Source organism: Diplotaxodon limnothrissa, linkage group LG20, assembly GCF_057381915.1.
Source record: "Diplotaxodon limnothrissa isolate DT_005_m linkage group LG20, D_limnothrissa_male_GT1.1, whole genome shotgun sequence".
Lineage (NCBI taxonomy): Eukaryota > Metazoa > Chordata > Actinopteri > Cichliformes > Cichlidae > Diplotaxodon > Diplotaxodon limnothrissa.
Window position 1 is genome coordinate 26,223,775 of NC_140615.1, and position 19,521 is coordinate 26,243,295.

At 40.4% G+C, this 19,521-nt stretch overlaps 2 protein-coding genes across 2 annotated transcripts; one reads left to right on the plus strand and one right to left on the minus strand.

The window, feature by feature from the left end:
• Window positions 1–430: 430 nt before the first annotated feature.
• On the plus strand, window positions 431–1,546 carry b3galt4 (UDP-Gal:betaGlcNAc beta 1,3-galactosyltransferase, polypeptide 4). The gene has a single exon (XM_085343939.1). The coding sequence runs from the start codon at window positions 431–433 to the stop codon at window positions 1,544–1,546; it is 1,116 nt and encodes a 371-aa protein (XP_085200065.1).
• A 1,702-nt stretch (window positions 1,547–3,248) lies between these two features.
• Window positions 3,249–15,854, minus strand: wdr46 (WD repeat domain 46). Its single transcript, XM_085343798.1, has 14 exons — window positions 15,633–15,854; window positions 15,201–15,377; window positions 14,688–14,768; window positions 14,484–14,596; window positions 14,292–14,379; window positions 13,760–13,821; window positions 12,971–13,075; window positions 12,732–12,882; window positions 11,034–11,269; window positions 9,494–9,647; window positions 4,294–4,441; window positions 3,869–4,059; window positions 3,599–3,712; window positions 3,249–3,495 (listed from the first exon to the last, which is right to left on the minus strand). The coding sequence occupies exons 1-14, from the start codon at window positions 15,687–15,689 to the stop codon at window positions 3,376–3,378; spliced, it is 1,797 nt and encodes a 598-aa protein (XP_085199924.1). The 5' UTR covers window positions 15,690–15,854; the 3' UTR covers window positions 3,249–3,375.
• Window positions 15,855–19,521: the final 3,667 nt, after the last annotated feature.

Below are 19,521 nucleotides of genomic sequence, written 5' to 3' on the forward strand. Positions count from 1 at the left end.
CAAAGCAAAGAAGCAGAAACAGCTTTGCCCCGGAAAGTCTGACAAACAAGCATGGGTGGAGTAACGGGTCTTTATCGCGCATAGCTCGACCTTTATCTCATCTAAAACGCTTCATAAGAGCTGGGGTAGCGGGGGGAATCGACCGTTTCATATGCGCAGCTGCAAACCCTACTTTCTCAAAATCCAATCAAGCTGCAGCATCAACAAAAAAACTAAAAGCTGGCGCATCCTCCCACTGACACAGTCTACTGCTGGTCCTACTGTAACTGAGACCGAAAGAGGAACGAAGGGGGACGCCCGAAGGTTAAAAAAAGAAAAAGAAAAAGAGACGCAATGACAAGGAGATACCTCTAGCTGTGAAGTCGAGGGACAGCCAAGGATTAAGAGGGGGGATTGTGGCGGCCACAGCGGTCTTCAGCAGAGGTTGGTCATGATCGGACGCGCATTATGGGTATGTAAGACCCGGGCAGGAAAGAGGGGTAACAAGCCTGGGATTCTGCCTTTTCTATGCGCGGTGATAGCGTGCTCAGCCCTGTCGGCTCTGCTTTTCGTGGACTTCATTGAATCATGGGTCACCTCCATGGGAATGAACACTGTGGTAGAGCCGCACATCGGGATCATCCCACCGCAAAGCGTCCCTCCTACCAGACCAGAGGAATTTTTGCTCATGCCTAGCCCACTTGTGTGCCAACGTGCCAAGCCTTACCTCATCATGATGGTTACTTCGGCTCCTGCCAATCAGAGGGCTCGCCAAGCCATCAGGGACACTTGGGGAGGGGAGGTGGAGGTGAGAGGTCTGCGGGTCATGACCCTCTTCATGGTCGGTGTGGCGTCTGACCCCGGACTGGCTAAGCTGCTGATAGAAGAGGCTCGGGAGAAGGGAGACCTGGTTCAGGGGCGTTTTTTGGACACGTACTCCAACCTCACCCTTAAGACTCTGTCCATGCTGGGCTGGACCCGGAGGTTCTGCCCTCAGGCTCACTTCATGGCCAAAGTGGATGATGATGTCCTGTTCAATCCCAGCTCTCTCCTACACTTTCTGAATAAGAGCCGTAACCCCTATGAACAAGGAGACTTGTACCTTGGCAGGGTGCATCTCCATGTGGCTCCCGACCGGGACCCGGACAGCAAGCACTACCTACCCTCAGGAGCCTACCCTCCTTCTGTCTTTCCAGACTATTGCAGTGGCACAGCCTATGTATTGTCCCGGTCTGCATTGCTCAAAATTTCCCTGGCAGCCTCTGCATCACCGTTATCCACACCTCTTCCGCCCGAGGATGTGTTTGTAGGCTTGTGTGCCCGGGCAGCTGGAGTGCTCCCCTCACACTGCCCTCTCTTCTCCGGTGGACCAAGTATGCCGTACGGACGCTGCTGCTATCAGGCCATGGTGTCCATCCACCACATCCCACCCAGAGACATGCTGCACTATTGGGCTGATGTGCATTCACCACCTCCCTGCTCCTGGTTGAATGTACGTGCTTCTTTGGGGATTTGCAAAGTCCGGGCGATGCTGGGCACAGCTCTGGGATTGGAGCAAGGATTGTGAGGGTTAACGGAAAGCAAACTCGGACTTATTTGGAGGCTGTGCCTCGCTTCAATACTGTGAACAGCACAAGTGCTCTTTAGGCTGTGAAGCTACACGTGCACTACGAAAATGCTACTTTGTTTAATTTGAAAGCTTTATTTTTTTAAACACCTCAATGTACTTATGTATCTTATTTTGCTGAAAAGGGAAGATCCGCTGGTAGTAAAGGGGGCTGTCAGGATCAGCTGTAGTATAGGGGTGTCTGCTGCCTCCCACATTATTACACTGACACGAACTGTAGATGTAGAGCAAAGTTTAGCATGCTGATGCTTTAAAGTAAGGACGCACGCAGCAACTGCACATTAAAACAACATTGTTTAGATAACTAAGTAATGATTATAGGCTGCTACTTTCAACACCTGCACAGGCCTGTAGTCTAGGCCAAGTATAATAGTTTAAATGCATGTTCACAAAAAAATAGGACCGATATAAAATCACAGGCTTATTACACAGCAATAATGAAGTTTTAGAATCACCAATAATGACTAGAGTATTTTTTATTTTTTATTTTAAAAAGGAGGGATTTATGATGTTATTCAGCCACAAGGGCACAATATTCACACACAATACGAAGGGATTACCTCGATTAGATACAGGGATCTTTGGGGGGGGGGGGGGGGGGGGGGGGTTCATGAAGGCTTCACATTACATTAAATAGCTGAAACCGAATGCATGATAATTATTTTCTTAAACAACTGAAAATAAAACTAATATGATGCACAGCTGAATATTTATGCATCTGACAACTATTACTTATAAGATTCCTTTCTTTTGGCAAGATTACACACTGACTGGCAGCTTTGCAATGCTGTGAGTTTTGTGGTCAACTGTGTCAGGCTTGGATCACATACATTTTCAATGAGGCTGCCATTTGTCAATAAAACCTCAGGCTGTTATTCTCACCAACAGTGTTTAAAGGGAAACGCTGATCCACTGTACTCAGGAAAAATATGTATTAGATTAAAGCAACCAATAAACTACTCAGTAATGAAAAATAGGTCTGTGTTTTGTTTTGAGCAGGATTGAACATTTCTATAAAACTGTTCCTCCTCTATAAATATACAGCAAAGTAGCAAACAGTTGTGACAGTCTGTCATGCTGCTATGATTTAGTTAGTTTGAAATACTTAAATTAGGATAAGCATCGATAGAAAAAAACACGTAAAATGTGAATCCTAGAAAAACAGCCACACGCACACATACAAATTAAAACATGATAAAATATTTAAAATACCAAAACCTTTACGTTCCTCAGATGATCAAATTTCTGCTGTTCTAATTTGATAAAAGGAATTTTACTCCACCCAAAGACGTAATCATGGTAAATATATTCCAGCTTGGTTTGGATTCAGTAATAACAGTTCCGTGATTTCAAAATAATAGTCTCAATTCAAAGGCTTGGCATTATGTTGTTTATTTTTAGAATTTAGTTATACCCAATTATAACACAGTTGACATATGCTCAGCAAGTTCAGAGGAAAGAACACCATCTGACAAGGTTAAAACTTCTGGGTGAAATCAATCCCAGCTAGCACATCTGCCCATGCAAACAGGATGCAGACATCAAATATAGCTTCCGCCGCTGCTCCACTCAAAATTGATTAGTTGCCCGTCACAATGCAAGCCCTTATTCCCAGAGTTTCAGCAGTTGGTGTTTTGCTCCCTGCAGTGGAATTATGTGTGCAAAAAAAAAAAAAAACAACCAAAAAAACCGTGTTCTTTATGCAAAGTTCAAAGGTCACTCCCATAGAATGCCACTGGGCTTTCAGCTGCACAAAGCATGTTTCTTTTCTATTTCTTGAATCTGTCCAGAGCTGATTTCTGGGTAGATAACGCCGCCTTCTTCCGCTCTCGCTCCTTCCTTTCTTTTTCCATCTTCATTTTGTCCTCCACGCTTTTTCTGATTACATCCTGGGGAGTAAACAAGTCAAGAGAGATCAGCCATGGCCTGCAAATACAGCATAAAAGTCAGTGAGATGTGATTAAATTTCATTTCCTAACTTGGACTACTCACCCTCTGCTCCTCATGAGCCACTTGTTTCTTGCGCCTCTCAATGGCTCCTGCAGAACTACGACCTTTTTTCTTATACTTGGGGACAAACTTTTCTTTAGCAAGTGGATCAAATCCCTGAGACAAAAAAAAAAAAAAAAAAAAAAAAAAAAAAAAGATAAAACATGCTTTCAGATGGGTGGCAATAATATTTAGCCTACTATATCTTATATCAAAATATACAGATATACATCTTAAATAATTGTAAATGCACAGTTGCTTTAAGACACTGACCAGAACTTCAACCCTGTCTTGATGCCTTTGTTCCCAGGTGGCCTGGTCAACTTGTGCCAGCTCAGTGGGATCAAGGCTGATAAGATCTGGCTGAATCTTCTCCATCAGTGCTTTAACCTCCCATTCCTGCCTCTGCTTCGCACTTCGGTATGGATTTGCATCCAGACCATCAAAGTTAGGCTCACCAGCACCTATGATAGTAAATGATGCGTTGCATTCAGTTTTAGTCAACAGTAATATGTATGCCAGGATTTACAAAAAAATAAAAAAATAAATTTACTTCAGTGAATGTAGTAATTGTAACAACCCATTAGGATCAATCATCAAATTAGTGCACCTATATTTTTGTTAAAATTTTCACTTTGGCCTTAACCTACATAATGTAGTTAAGGTACATGCCCAGATGTAATGCAAAATTGAGTGACCTGGTACGAGCATGCTGGTGAAACCATCTCCGTGCCCAACTCCGAGGACATCCTCAAAGGGACAGAAGTGCAGCCCCCACACTGTTCCCCGAAGTCTATGAGCCATGTACGGTTTAGTCACTGGCATGCTACATACGTCCTTGTACACCTGCAGATAAAGCATTTCCACATACAACATTAATACGTCATATCTACTGTTTATTAAAGTAAAGACACCAAGATATGTTCAACTCCTAAAAGCCATATGGAACTTTTCAATAGCCTCTTATTCATACTGAAAAGTTAAAGCATATAGCATGCATGTGGTTTGCGGCTTGCTTGGTGTTTCTGCATTTTGGTAAATGGGTCACCTGACTGCAGCAGTTTAAAGAAAAGGGCTGCAATAAGTTTAACTAAAATAGAACTTGAGCCATGTGCCATATTAATGATATCTGCTCAGTGATGAAGACCTTTCTGACATTGAGCATTTAGAGCAGCCTGAGTGTTTAGATTACAGGGATATGTGAAAAAATATGATCTTATTAGATCAATGCTTTTAACTGGGTAGCACTTTATAATAACGTCAAACTATTAAGCATTAGTAAAGTATTAGTAAGGGATTAGCAAGCACTTCATCATTTATATATCATTACTGCTCCGTTAATACATATGTTTATCCATCTGTTACTCTTACACCAAGTACAGCTATCACTGCTACTAATATATTACTGCTAGTAATAATCAAAATCATAGTTCAAATGATAAATCTGTATTTAAAAATGGCATACTAAGGAGGAGTAATGCTATATAAATGATAAATTAAGTACTTGCTAACACCATACTAATGCTTAACAGTATAACATTATCATAAAGTGCTTCCAAAAACTGTTGTCAGGTTAAAATTGGAGGTACAAGTCCTCAAGGTCTGGGAGCTCGTTTGGTGTGTGTTGTACACAGTTTTGGCTTCCTCAGATGGGGTCTGGTGTTGAATTAGTGCTGTATGACTGGTCCAAACATCTAAGTGCTGCCAACCATGGCAACCATGGTAACCATGGCAACCATCGAACCTGAGGGAAATCGCTAGTATTATTATTATTATTATTATTATACACAGTTCAGAACAGCTTGCTGACCAGCTGGTCTAGCTCCATTGCACTGCCTGCGGTTGAGTCGCGTTTCTTTTGTATTGCTCCACTGCCAGTGGCCCAGGGCGGACACAATCGTTTTCGCAGTTTCTTCCAATATACCTTCCCAACCTTTTATTTATTTTTTCCTTCTCTTTATCATTATGACTCATCTCCATATAAATATCCATATTTATATGATGATGATGAAGACAACAACTATTACTGTAGGTGATATAAGTGTTATTATTATTTTTACAATAGTAACGAACACTGTTAATTGATATATGACCTGCTAGTAAATACATCAGGGGGTCACCTAGGCAACAGGCGCCTGCTCAGGTGCGATAGAGCAAGATGCGAGGAATACCCTGTACAGGTTGAGAATGTGCTGCAAGGCCAACTCAGAAAGCAAGACAACCATTAAAACTCACATTGACACCTATGGGCAGCTTAGATTCACCAATTACCCAACTCCTGTGAGGGGAAGCCCGAGTGCTCTGAGGGAACCGACGCAGACACAGGGAGAACATGCAAGCTCTACACAGAGAGGCCCCAGCCTGATGGTGGATTTGAATCCAGGACCTTGTTGCTGTGAGTTATCCTGACTGATGCACTGTTTACTAGTAAAGTGTGGTTTCACTCAGACATCAGAGATATAAATACTTGGATAAACACCCAACAAATCTCTACATGCAGAATTCTGCAGATGTATGTACTGCAGATGTTAGTAATAGCAAGATCACTCCTGTCACCAGTTGTATGCATGTAGAATGTTATCACAAGTGGGCTTCATATCTATTGCACCCTCGCAGAGGGCCTATTGTGGAGTTGAGGACAACCAGGTACCCTGCTCAAGGGAGGTAACGGCTGAGTGAAACACAGAGTCATAATTCTCTCTTTTTTTAAGGTTTTAAGGATGGGGCTGAAGTTATAGCCCCCCGTGACATGGGCCAACATGTAAGAGTTGTGGATTTTCCTTTGTTTGTGAGTTTGGTCAAGGTATAAAAGGAATCAGGGTGGTGGCCCATCTTCAGAGACTGCTTAGGTATTCAACCAGAGCGTTTCTCTGTGTGTAGAATAATGATGAAAGATGTGTCAAAAAATGTATAGAATAATCAGAGAGGGAAGGTGTTAACGCAGAGATAAAAATGATATTAAATAAATGTCTTAGTGTATCAGTTGGCAGGTGACAGCTAATGGCTTAGGCAGCGGTTGAGGTCAAGGGTCGTGCTGTTTGGGGTCCTGCTAGTCATCATGAGAAGATTCCAGAACCACAGCAATAACCACAAAAGTTAAGAAAGATCTCTGCGTTAGACGCTGAGGAAGACAACAAGGGTGTACGACGTGCTCTGCCCTTCCATCCTACAGCTGTGTTGGAACGAGAGAGCGAACAACAGCATGCCAAGCTCCAACTCGGCGAAGACATTCAGGGGCTCTGCTCAAGGAAGCCCACCGTGTGGGAAGATGCGTAGTTGGTGGATTGTAATTTATCAAATCTCTGTGGACAAGTCTGCGCAGTTCCACAAAACAGACAGGCACCCAGACTAATCACTTGATGATGAAACTTAAAATACTGGCACCCAATTGAACTCGCAGACGTGGAAAGTATAATCCCTGCTCACATCCCATCACATTGATACATGCATCAATAATTTATGTTATTTTATTCTTTTTCTATGGTTCTTTTATTTGATCATAAATTGGATTTTGATTTTAATTATGTAACAGCATGATGGAAAATAAAGAAAGTAAAATAAAGGACAATAAAGAAAAGCTAATAGGTAGGACTCTTTACCCCCTGAAAGCCTACTAGGAGTCACCCTTGATGCTCTAATGTTCTGGACAGAGCAGGTTTTGTCATATTTCAGTTCTACTTATAAAACAAAATGACTTGAGTGTGCATCAGAACTGCCTCTGCAGTTACCCTGGGAAAACCTATTCTCATAGCCATCAAACACCTCTTTTCTAGCATTTACGTGCGAGTTTATGTACTATTTTAATATCAGCCACTTCCTGTACCCTAATGCAACATTAGATTTGATTTTCTGAAACACCAACTTCAACCTTCAACCAGTGTTTACCCACAGCAAACCACTGCTAATAATAATAATAATAAATCAATAAAAATAAATCTCTTAATCTTTACCTTCTATTTTTTGAAAAAATTAGAAAATCCTTTGCCTTATGGGGTCAAAGAGTGTGGAATTTGCATCTTCTCCATTTGTCTGTGTGACTTCTTTCCGGGTACTCTGTTGATACTAAATATATCGTTGGTGAAAATGTAAGCATTGTGTTTCTCTATGTTAGCCGTTCACCCTATAAAAGCACCCCTTGTAAAAGATTACTATTTTGTTTATGCTTGAGGACTCAGCCCGCCTGGAATGTTGATCATCGATGGAAGCATAATTCCCTCTAAGCTTTTCACCAAGTTGACGGATCTAGGACTCAGCTCATCACTGTGTCAGTGGATCCTCAACTTCCTCACAGACAGACCCCAATCAGTGAGGGTGGGAAAACAAGTCTCCCCCTCCATCTCACTCAGCACTGGAGTGCCTCAGGGCTGTGTTTTAAGCCCCCTGTTGTACTCACTGTACACTTATGACTTTGTAGCCACATCAGACACCACCTCCATTGTCAAGTTTGCTGACGACACTGCTGTTGTGGGTCTGATCTCCGACAACATCGAGACGGCCTACCTGGAGGAGATTAGGAACCTGGAGACCTGGTGCCAGGAGAATAACCTCCTAAACATCAGCAAGACTAAGGAGCTGATCGTGGACTTCACTACAAAGCAGGCGAGGAATTACAAACCCCTCATCATCAGTGGCACGCCAGTGGAGAGAGTGGACAGTTTCCGATACCTGGGTGTCCACATCACTCAGGACCTGTCATGGTCCTGCCACATCAACACCCTGGTTAAGAAAGCCCGTCAGCGTCTCTTCTTCCTCAGAAGACTTAGAGACTTCCATCTGCCACTGAAGGTGCTCAAGAACTTCTACTCCTGCACCATCGAGAGCGTCCTGACGGCAAACATCTGCACCTGGTTTGGGAACAGCACCAAGCAAGACAGACGAGATCTGCAAAGAGTGGTGCGCTCAGCCGAACGCATTATTCAATCAGAGCTCCCTGACCTGCTGTCCATCTACACCAAGCGGTGTAAGTCCAAAGCTAGGAAGATTATGATGGACCTCTCCCATCCCAACAATGGACTCTTCTCACTGTTGAGGTCTGGGAAGCGCTTCCGCTCCCTTAAGGCCAAAACAGAGAGAATGAGGAGGAGCTTCTTCCCCCAGGCTATTCGGGCCCTGAACCAGGTGTAGGACTGGACTCTCCCACACACGTCACTATAAGACTGGACTCTCACACACATCACATCACCACACGCACCACCACAAATTTCCTATAATTCCTATAATTTATAATCTTTATAATCTCTTCTGCTATTTGCACATTCTTTACTTTAAATTCCTAAGTTAATTTGTAAATTTTGTAGTAACCTGTAAATATTGTAAAACTTTTTTTCTGTCATTTAATGGTCGGACATTGTACAGCTACAAGCATTTCACCCCCATGTCATACTGTGTATGGTTGTGTGTGTGTGACAAATAAAATTTGAATTTGATTTGAATTGAATTTAAAGTAATGTATAAAATATGTATAACCAGTCTGTTAAACTTGCTCATGTTGGACTGTCAGTCAGCTCTAGAGAAGAACAAAGTGATAATAAACCAAGAGCAGAAGCCAAACTGATTGTAAAAAAAAATTAACAGTCCTCTCTGCAGCCACTTTTCACACTATATTTATTTATATTAGATTTTTTTGTGTGCTTCTCCCATTACTGGTGAACTCCATTGGTCCCCCCTCCCCTATTCCAGCCAATGTATCAACCGATCAGCCTTCAACAGACACATGTTATCTACTTCAGTGATGTGCAGTTGGGATTTTGGAGTACTGCATGAGATAGGAGCAGGTTTCATCGGTTTGTGAAAACCCCTGTCTCTTTGCTGCTCAAACAGAAATGCATGTGTTGATGGACACATTTGCAGCATGTAATGTTTTTTTATTATAAATGTGCAAAGTGTGGCTCTGATAACCTGAACAACATCCCCCGTGGCTGCAGATAGCAGTCCCCTCTGGCTCAGTGACAAACAGGCAGCTCCAGCAGGAAGGAAGTATGACTTTAGGGGCTTGAAGGTTCTAACGTCATACACCTTCAGCTTCTTATCCATGCCAGACGTCACCATGTATCTGTCAAAAAAAAGAGGAAAAAAACTAAATGAAAAGACTACTTTCTGGTGGACCAAGAGAAAAATGCAATTAACTGCTCACCAAAAAACTGAGTGCAAAATCATTGACCGCTGCAATAATGTACCCTATAAATCAAAAAATATTTTGCATGGGTTTTCCTGTTTTTAAGTCAAGGATTTTTTGATTTAACACAAAATTTAGACATACCAGATGTGCATAAACATCTCCCATGTGATTGCTGAAGCTTTTACATCTCAAAGAGAAGGTTTTTGTTAGCATGTGACTAAATGAGGCTAGAGGAGTTGTCAGGAACATCAACAACATCATCCCACCAAACCCTTGACTTGGGATTCAAAGATCCGAACTAGGATTCATTTGTTAAGTGTACACAAAAACAACAACAACAACAACAAAAACTAAGTTCTTATAAGATAAAGTAAAATATATACTCAGTGGCCACCTAATGTGATTAATGTGACTTTGAATGTGGCGTGGTTGTTTCAGAAAATGCTCATCCACTGAGATGTTCCCAGCAGATCTCAGTAGATCCATCTCTAGGATTTACAGAGAATGATTCAAAAAAAAGAAGAGCCCCAGTGAGTGGCAGATCTCAGAGGAAATGCCAGAGAAAACAGACAGACTGCTTCAAGTTGACAGAAAGCCAATAACAACTGTAATAACCACTGGTTACAATGAAAGTAAGCAGAAGAGCATGCCGAACACTGAAGCAGACAGGCTTTGCTGTGTGTCACTGCTGGCCGCTAAGAACAGGAAACTGAGGCTACAATTTACAAGTGCTCGCCAAAATCAGGCAGTGGAAGATTGGAAAACCCTGCCTGATCTAATGAGTCTTGATTTTTTCTGCAATATTCAGACACCAAGTCCAGAATTTGGCGAAAACATCATGACAGCATGGATCCATCCTACCTTAGTACCAGCTGAGCATTATTTAAATGTCACATCCTACCCAGGAATTGCTGCTAACAATGAAATCCCCTCTTCTGATGGCTGCTTTCAGCAGGATTCGGCCATGTCACAAAGCATGAATCATCTCAAACTGGTTTCGTGAACATGACATTTTGTTCGCTGTATTCAAATTAAACTCGACAACCACCAGATTTCTATCTAACGTGGTATCGGAAGATTCACATCGTGTATGTGCAGCAACTGTGTAATGCTATCATGTCAATACGGACAAAAATCTCTGAGGAATGTTTCCAACATCTTGTTGCATTAATGTCATGAAAAGCTAAGGCTGTTCTGGAGGCAACAAGGGGTCCAACCTGGTATTAGCAAGTCACTTTTAGTGCCTAGGACTATTGTGAAACAACATCCAGGTATCTTTTACAGACATTACAAAACATTTCCTCTTCTCATGTGACTTACGTGCCCGTCTTATCCACAGCGACAGAGCGCACGCCCCCTTGGTGACAGAGCATCTTCACCAAGGCTTCTTTCTGGTTTGGTGACCATAGGGTGACCGTGCCATTGGCATGACCTAGGTGGATGATGGCATTATGAGGGTTCTGACACATCACGTCAAGTCGGCCAGTCTTGGTGCAGATAGCTGCCACTTCCTTTCCCACTGACACATCCAAATACTGCAGGAAACTGGTAGCACTCTAAAGAAGACAGAAAAAAAAAACGTTTTACAGATAGTCAGGGCATCTAATTTTGCTTATAAATTTATTGTCAACAATAAATATTAAACAAAACAATTTTGACTCGTGTATATTTATCATGGTAACATCTAAACTGTCACAGTAACACATTCAAAACTGTTATCTTTACTCCTCTGTATTGTACAACACGTTGTCATTATTGCAACAATGTTTCAGCCCTACTCTCTTACTCAGCTTACTCTTATAAGAAAAGGTTTGGGGGCTTTTTGTACTGGCAGATTACTGGTTTCCCTTCGTAATCTGGCCAACCTGACTAGGAAATGACATTTGTTTGTATGCAGGAAAACAGTCTGTACGCATTTACCAAAGTTCAATCTGAAACTTGGCTATCGTCTTACCACGATTTGGCTTTTTAAAAGCTTTTATTTTTATCTAGAGTTACACAGACTGCCAGAAGCCAGAAAAAATTAATCAGCTGACAAAAGCAAAAAAAGTAACTTTAATAACAGCAAGACTATGACCTGAGAAAATTAAAGCTTAATAAAAAGAAAATACAGTGGTCCCTCGCCATAATGTGGTTCACCTTTCGCGGCCTCTCTGTTTCGCAGATGTTTTTGGGTGTAATTTTGCATGCTTTTTTTTTTTAACAGCGCATTGTGTTCTGCATCCTGCTTGGCTGCAGACCATCGTAAATCAATCTCGTGCTGTGTCTCCTGTACAGTACAGAATAGCTTCTCAAATTTACATGAATCTTCCATTGCTAGCAGTGTGACTCTAAAGTGCTGCACTGTATGATTGTAAGTTTTTCTCACCAACAAACACAACAATGTCGATGAAATTTTTGCACCGTCAAAGGCACCTGGGGTAGCACCCAGAAGGCAGAGGAAGATGCTAACCATCGCACAAAAAGTTGGACTTCTAGACATGCTAAAGGAGGGTAGAACCATATTTTTCAGATTATAAAGCACACCGGATTATAAGGCGCATTAAGCGAAACAAAACAGTCAGATAAGTCAAACGTTACTCAACTCATTCTTTTTTCTTCCTCTATTTCCATACCATTGATTCATTAATGTTGAATTCTCTCGCAGCTGCTCTATTCCCATGTTCTGGTCCTGAAAACAGGGTTTGATCTTTGGTTTCCTTCTATAACACTGGACTTATTTTTCTACGAAGGTTTGAACTTTGAGAGTGTTTAAACAAGAGAGAAAAGTGTGAGAATGTTCATGCCTGTCTGAGAAAAGTGTATAAAGTGCGTAGTGAGTGGTTTTCCAGCTTTAAAACATCAATAATAATTGTAAAAGAATAAAGCTGGCTACTTTGCGGATTTCACCTATCGTGGGTTATTTTTAGAACATAACTCCCGCGATAAACGAGGGACCACTGTATTACATAATTTTTTAATTATTGTGGAAATGGAAATGCAAAAAATTGAAAGAAAAAAAGATTACTGTGAACTCACCGCTGTGGCGAGCAAAAAGTGATAGGGGAGGAACTGCATCCGAAGGACGTCATTGAATTTTCGGATGCAGTGAAGCTCTATTCCGTTAGAGTCGTAGATATAAAGCCACTTCTTCTGAGCCACTGCATACATAGCCTCGGTATGAAGCCACCTAAACAAAGGCAGAAATTTGTTTTAGTCTGGAGAAGATGATCAAAGTTTTATTTCTGCTTTATGTTTCATGAAGGCGGATGACTTACTTCACATCATTGACAGACTCCATCACATTTATCTCACACATCAGCTGTTTCGACGCCCAGTCTATACAAGCAACATGGCCTCTCCTCCCACCAAGCAGCAGGTGACTGAAGTGAAGAGAACATAAATATTTGCAAAACCTAAACTTATGAAGTCTCTCTATTTATATCTAAATAAATCTATTTACTGTAAAAACAGGAAATGATCATTCAGTTCTGCAGGTTCACCTCAGCTGTGGTTTAATTTCTTTCCATGTCTTTGTTTTAATTTCCAACATTGTTGATTTGCACTCTCAGCCTTTAGTAACAGGTTTTTTTTTCAAGCACAGAGAATCTCAGAAAAGCTTAAAGAAAGGAAAAGTTTATTTCCTTTGCTTGTACTAACTGGTGAGTGTGCCACTTAGCAAAGAAGCTAGAAATAATGAAGGCCTAATGTCAAAATCTACTTTTGTCAGGAAGACAGAGTTGGAAATAAATATGTACGTTTCATATCTGCTTAGAAGATTACAAAGGTTATAAAGGATACTTAGCATTTCCTCTAGAAATGGTGAGTCGTCCTGCCAAGCCCATCGACAACTTAGGTGGACTTGACATAAATCAGTGTTTTACAAAAAAAACCAAACAAACCCAAAAAACCCCCACCACTACATGAAGGAGCAATTTGTTAAATGTTAAACCATCTGCTGATATATTGGCCTTTTAAATCACTAAATATCAGTCTCTCTCCACAAGAGAGAGACAAAACACTTCACACAGATAAGCATTTGCTGCATGATATTGCATGATACTGACCGTCCAGTCTTGCTGTAATCCAATCGATACGGTCCAAACTGAGACAGTTTCAGATTAAAATACTGAGGAGGAGAAGATAGCAAGAAATGAACAACACTCACTCTGCAGAATCTCTTCCCGTGACAACTCCATAGCAAATTTATGTCTACGGTTGGAACTGAACCAGCAAACCTTTGCTTGCAAAATAAATGTGTTAAATAGTAATAGTAATAATAATAATGTAGCTTGCCATCACCAGTGTGTGAATTTGTCAGCAAAACCAAACAAAAGCCCATAATCTGTGTTGCTTCAAAATTTCTGTGCAAATTTTTCTGTTTAATAAGTTATTTATACATTCACACAAAACCTTTTTAAAATCCATCTTCTCCCCCGCAAAAATGGTTGATGATGAACTACATAAGTATGATGGTATGACAGGTATCAGTTTCCATTATTTTCTTAACCAACTTCAGTGCACACTTCAGGTACAATTTGTTAAAACAAACAACCTGTCAAACAAAGAAACATTTATTTGATAAAAAGGTCTCAGTACCTTTGCTCCAGATGTTATGTCCACAGCCTCCGCAATATCCTCCTGTGAGATCATACACGTGTCCTCATCTTCATCTCCTTCTAAAAACCTGAGATCAGGGACAAACATCACTCATGTGTTTTTAAATCACATGATATCTGTCACAGAGTACGATCTAACACAAAGAGGTGAGCATCATTTAAAGGACATTACCCTGCCTCCTCCGGGAGGAGAAGGTCAAACCGTGCTGCTTGTTTCTGGGCCATTTCTGAAGCGTCTTCTGAGCGAGCTATGATATCTCTCAGCTTGTGCTGCTTACGGTGAGGCTATTACAAAACGAAAGAGAAATCAGATGAAAGACAAGCGCTGAAAAAAAAAGAGCATACTATTTTAAAGAAGAGCCACTCAGATGCTTACCTTTTTAAGTTTATCTTTCCTCTTGAATTTTTGCAATCTGTCTTCTGGAATAGGAGCAGGGCCTGGGAATGGATCAGACTTCTGAAAGAATATGAACATTAGTTAGAACAATATATAATATACAGTCCTATATTACCTATACTAAAATGTAAAAGCAGACTGAATCATGATAAACATTAAATGCTATCTTCTTCTGGTCGTAAGTGGTGCTTCAAACTTAAATATTACTGCTAAAAGATTCAGTACAACACTCATGAATCATCATGGGAAATTAGGCATGCCTGGCTACCTTTGTTTACATAATAATCTGCTTTTTGGGGGATATTTGGAAGATTTTGCAGTGTAATAGCAGTACAAAGGCGATGCATAGGCTGTTTAGTGCAAATAAGGGTACCCCAAACTGCATCTTAAACATATTCTAGTGCAACACAGGACCTCACTAAAACAGTTTAAGCAAGAGCAAGAAATGATGGCGTGATTTTTGTCTGTCAATAGTAATTCGTGTACTCTTACCTCTGGCTTGACTTTCTCTCCATCACTTGGACTTTGGTCTTGTTTTCGCTTCTTTGCCTTCTGTGTCTTGTCCTCCTCCTGCTGCAGAGCCTCTTTGCTCTGTTCTCCGTCGCTTTTAACTTTGTTTTCATCCTTCCGTTCCTCCTCCTGGAGCTCCTGCCAGTATCGAGCAGGCAGCTGTAAGATAGGAGCGAACAGTGGCAAGTTAGAAGAAGTGACTATAACGTATTTCGTTATTTAAGCCCAGAAACTTTTTACACTGGTCTTCGCCCCCGTGTGGGGCTACTCACATTAGCCGCTTGACGCTAGCAAGAAAAAACTACCTTACGTTTACTGTTTATTAGTTATAAAACTGCGTTCCTCAGCTGCAGTCACCAATAGCTTCAAACGGCTGCGACGATATGCTTCTAGAAATTATTTATCTATATTTACCTTCTTCTTTTTACCCACGTGTGTCTCATCCACCGATGCCTCGCCGGGCGACGCCATCTCTGTTGTGTACGTTTTTCTTCTTCTGCATTAACGGCTTCAATAAACTGTATCTGTACATGATGAACGCCACCGTTCGGTCTGAAAGGGTTACTGCATCGGCTCATAGGTTCAGTATGTGCATAAAAAAAGAAATCTTTATAGTTCATTTAATGATACTCTCTCTTTGTAACAGGATTAAGATAATAAAAAAAATCTACTTTTTTCTTTCCCTGCATATTTCAAATCTTTTATTTCAGTCTTGTATTCATCTTAGCCTTTTAATGTTGTCTCATGGTACCACCTAGTGGGTTAAAAGGGAATAAAAGTTTCCCTTCATCAAGTTCCTAAGTAACAAAATACATAAATAAATGAATTAATAAAAACACTAGGGATAATCACAACAAAATATCCAGGAAATTAAAAAACAATTAATAGAAACAATCAATTAAAAAAAAAACATAATAAAAGATGGTGATAACAAAATAAAAGTCTTAAACTGCTTTTCAAAGGAGTCCACAGAGTGGGAGACTATCCACAGACCAGAGTTATTCAAGTTTTTGTAATGATCTAATTAGTGTTTATTTTTATTTTGCTTTGACTTTTGGCTTTTAATTCAGTCTAGTTGCAGTATACCCAAGAGAATTTGCTCGTTTCAGTTTAATCTTTACTTTTTTTGAAAATGTTTAGTTTCTATTAGTTTCAGTCTTATTTTTAGTTGCTATTCATTATTATTGGATCATGCAATGCTCACAGTCTTGTAGACATCAAAAGACTCAATAAATGTTTCCATCAAAGCCTCATCTGGCAAGTTTTGATAAAAAAAAAAAAAAAAAATTCCCCCCAAATAACAAACACTAATACTATATTTACTCTTTGAAAACTAATGAACATTTTTTTAAAGTTCACAGATTAATTTCAGTTTGTTTTAACTTTTTATAAGTTTAGTTTTTAAAAATATGATATATTTAGATTTTTTTATTTTACTGAATTTCTTTTTCACATCTAGTTTTAATTTTTAGTTTAGTTTTAGTGAGCTATAATAACCTTGCCACAGACTGAAATACTCTGTCCCCCCAGTCTTTAGTCTCAACAGAAACTAATACGTTTTTAGCCTGCACTTAAAGTCTTCTCATAGAAGTGTGTTTAAGAAGAAGCTCGATGCCTCAGAGTCACAGGGTGGTGGAGCCCTTCACCCCTAACCAGTGTTGGGTAAGTTACTTTAAAATAGTAACTTAGTTACATTACTAGTTACTTCTCTCAAAAGTAACTCAGTTACTTCAAGTTACTCGTTACTTTCAAAGTAACTAGTTACTAGGGAAAGTAACTTTGGTTTTACTCAGAATTCTCTTGTTAATGTGTTGCTTCCATAACTTTGCCAGTCTTCTAGCTTGCTTACTTGCCACAAGTGCACTGTGCCACCTACCAATAGAAAGGAAAAGATAATGTGCATATTTCCACGAGAGAAATCCCACGCCTGGACCGTCATTTACTGCTGCCATGATTCTAGCCTACGTCACAGTGTCATGTGCGCCTTTTACATCCAACACAAAAACTGCAGTCGTGGTGCTTTCGATTGTACTCAGAACTCGGAAATTCTGCCTTCTGAATAGGAAGATGTAGGCAACACCAGACTGCAGATGAGCTGCTTACAGGGCTGGACTGGGACAAATAAATCGTCCCGGGCATTTTGACTAGAGACCGGCCCACCATTATAGGAAAAATCATAACGCCTTTGAATGAAAATAAACACTGTTGTGACAGTGATGTACACTGTTTTGATGGTATATATGCATCAATCTATCAATCGTTTGTTGTAAGATTCAGATAATTATTTTTTAAAAGCGAGACATTTTAAATGAGAATAAGAAAGAAAAGTATTTCTTTGTGCCCCCCTTTCCCTGTTAATGCCCTACATGCCCCCCTGGCAACACTTTGCTAGATCCGCCCCTGCACAGTTACCAGCTGTCAGCTACCTAAAAAAGGATCCTGGTGTTATTTGTCTCTCAGAAACAGTTCATAACTTCCCTTCAACTCATTCATGTCACCTAAAAGGTAAACCTGTTTCTCCATCACTGTTCAGCTCTGATGATTCAGTAAGGACATCTCCTGGTTTCATCTTCATGTTTCCCTCTCACCAGATAACCAAACCGATATCATGACCAGCAGCTTTTTTGCAGCTGTGGCTCCAGCAAACATCAGCTGATACTAGAAATTAATATTAAATAAATTCTAACAATAGCTGATCAAGCTTAAACGTGCTGCTGTTGTTTAGCGCGACATCTGCTGGTTTCCTCTTTCTGGCGCAAAGTGAGCGATAAACAAACGAGAGAAAAGACGATCAGCTGATCATTGATCAGTTTCATGATTGAAGTAGAAACGGGAGAGGGAGGGCGGAGAATGAGAGAAGAAGAGGCAGCTGTGCAGCAAAGACACAGAATAACTCCAGCTTTGTGCCTTTTTCACTGTAGCTGAATTACGGGACAAACTGTTCCTTTTCACCTCAATAAGAAACGCGTAATATTTTCTCTGAATACCAGACGGGACGGCTGGCAACTCTAATAACTTATGAACAAAATAAAGTGCAACATCATTAACTTCATAGCACCCACCCAGCTAGAAACTCCGTCATGCTAGCTAGCACGCAGTACGGAAAAAGTCAGAATAACGAAAATAAACTCCACCTAAACTTGGTTCATATCTGACCCAGATAGACTGCAGGTCATAACTTCTTACCTGAAGTTCAGTTCACACTTGGACCAGCGGCCGCCTCGGGTCTCTTTTCCTTCTGCTTCCCTTTTCCTTCATCCACCTGCTGCCTCCACCACTTGCTAATGTTACTCAATCTGTGGAAGCTCCGCGATAGCCACCACACGAAGTAACGAGTAACGACCCTATCTAAATCCCAGTAACGAGTAACGCGTTCCTGATTTTGGCATAATAACTAGTTACCGTGCTCGTTACCACAATAATAACGTAGTTACTGTAACGCGTTACTTAATAACGCGTTAGTCCCAACACTGCCCCTAACATAATTTGAAAGGTGGGGTACAGCATGAACTTACTGCCAGCCTATAGCAGGGCTCTCTCTCTTTAACATGCTAATTAATCATTCCTACCATATTCTTCTGACTCTTTTCTTTAGAGTTGATCTTGCTTGTACTTTACCCCTCTGAATAGTGTTTGTGTGATCTTTGGTCTGCAACTTCCTTTTTGTTCAAACAAACCCAATGTGCAGTTGTAATTTTTAACTTTTCATTTATTTTTCAGTTCCTTCTGTGAACATCAATTCTGGTTTTATGTTTACATTTCAAAGATTATATTTTGATGTTTGTGATTTTAATAATAAGTTCCATTAAACTGACCTGCAAAAAATGACTTATCGTTTGTCACTACAGTAACTACGATACTGATGTTCTAACTATTGTCCCCATATTAAAAATGTAAGCATAAAACACATGCATGCAGGAGATTTTTGCTATTTTTTTAATACTTGCGAAAGTAGTTAAGCATAACTGCTAAACTGGAACAATAATGCTGATAAAGGCCACAAGCCCAGAAATGTTTTTACTCTCCTTGATGTGTCTTTAAAGTAGATTAACTCCAGCCAGAAAGCCTATTCTCTTTATCTACAGCTATGTTGGATTTGAAAATCAAGATTTCCTTCTGACTTTTAAAAGCTTACCTTTCAAAGGGGAACATATTTGTTCCCTCACTTAAACCTCTGTACAGTCATAAATAAAAAGCTTTGTCATTGCATGACATTGCTTTTTGTTCAGTGGTCATGTGATAATATTACTGTAACGTCATCCAAACTTCTAATCAATGTATTGTATATCATGCATTTGCAATA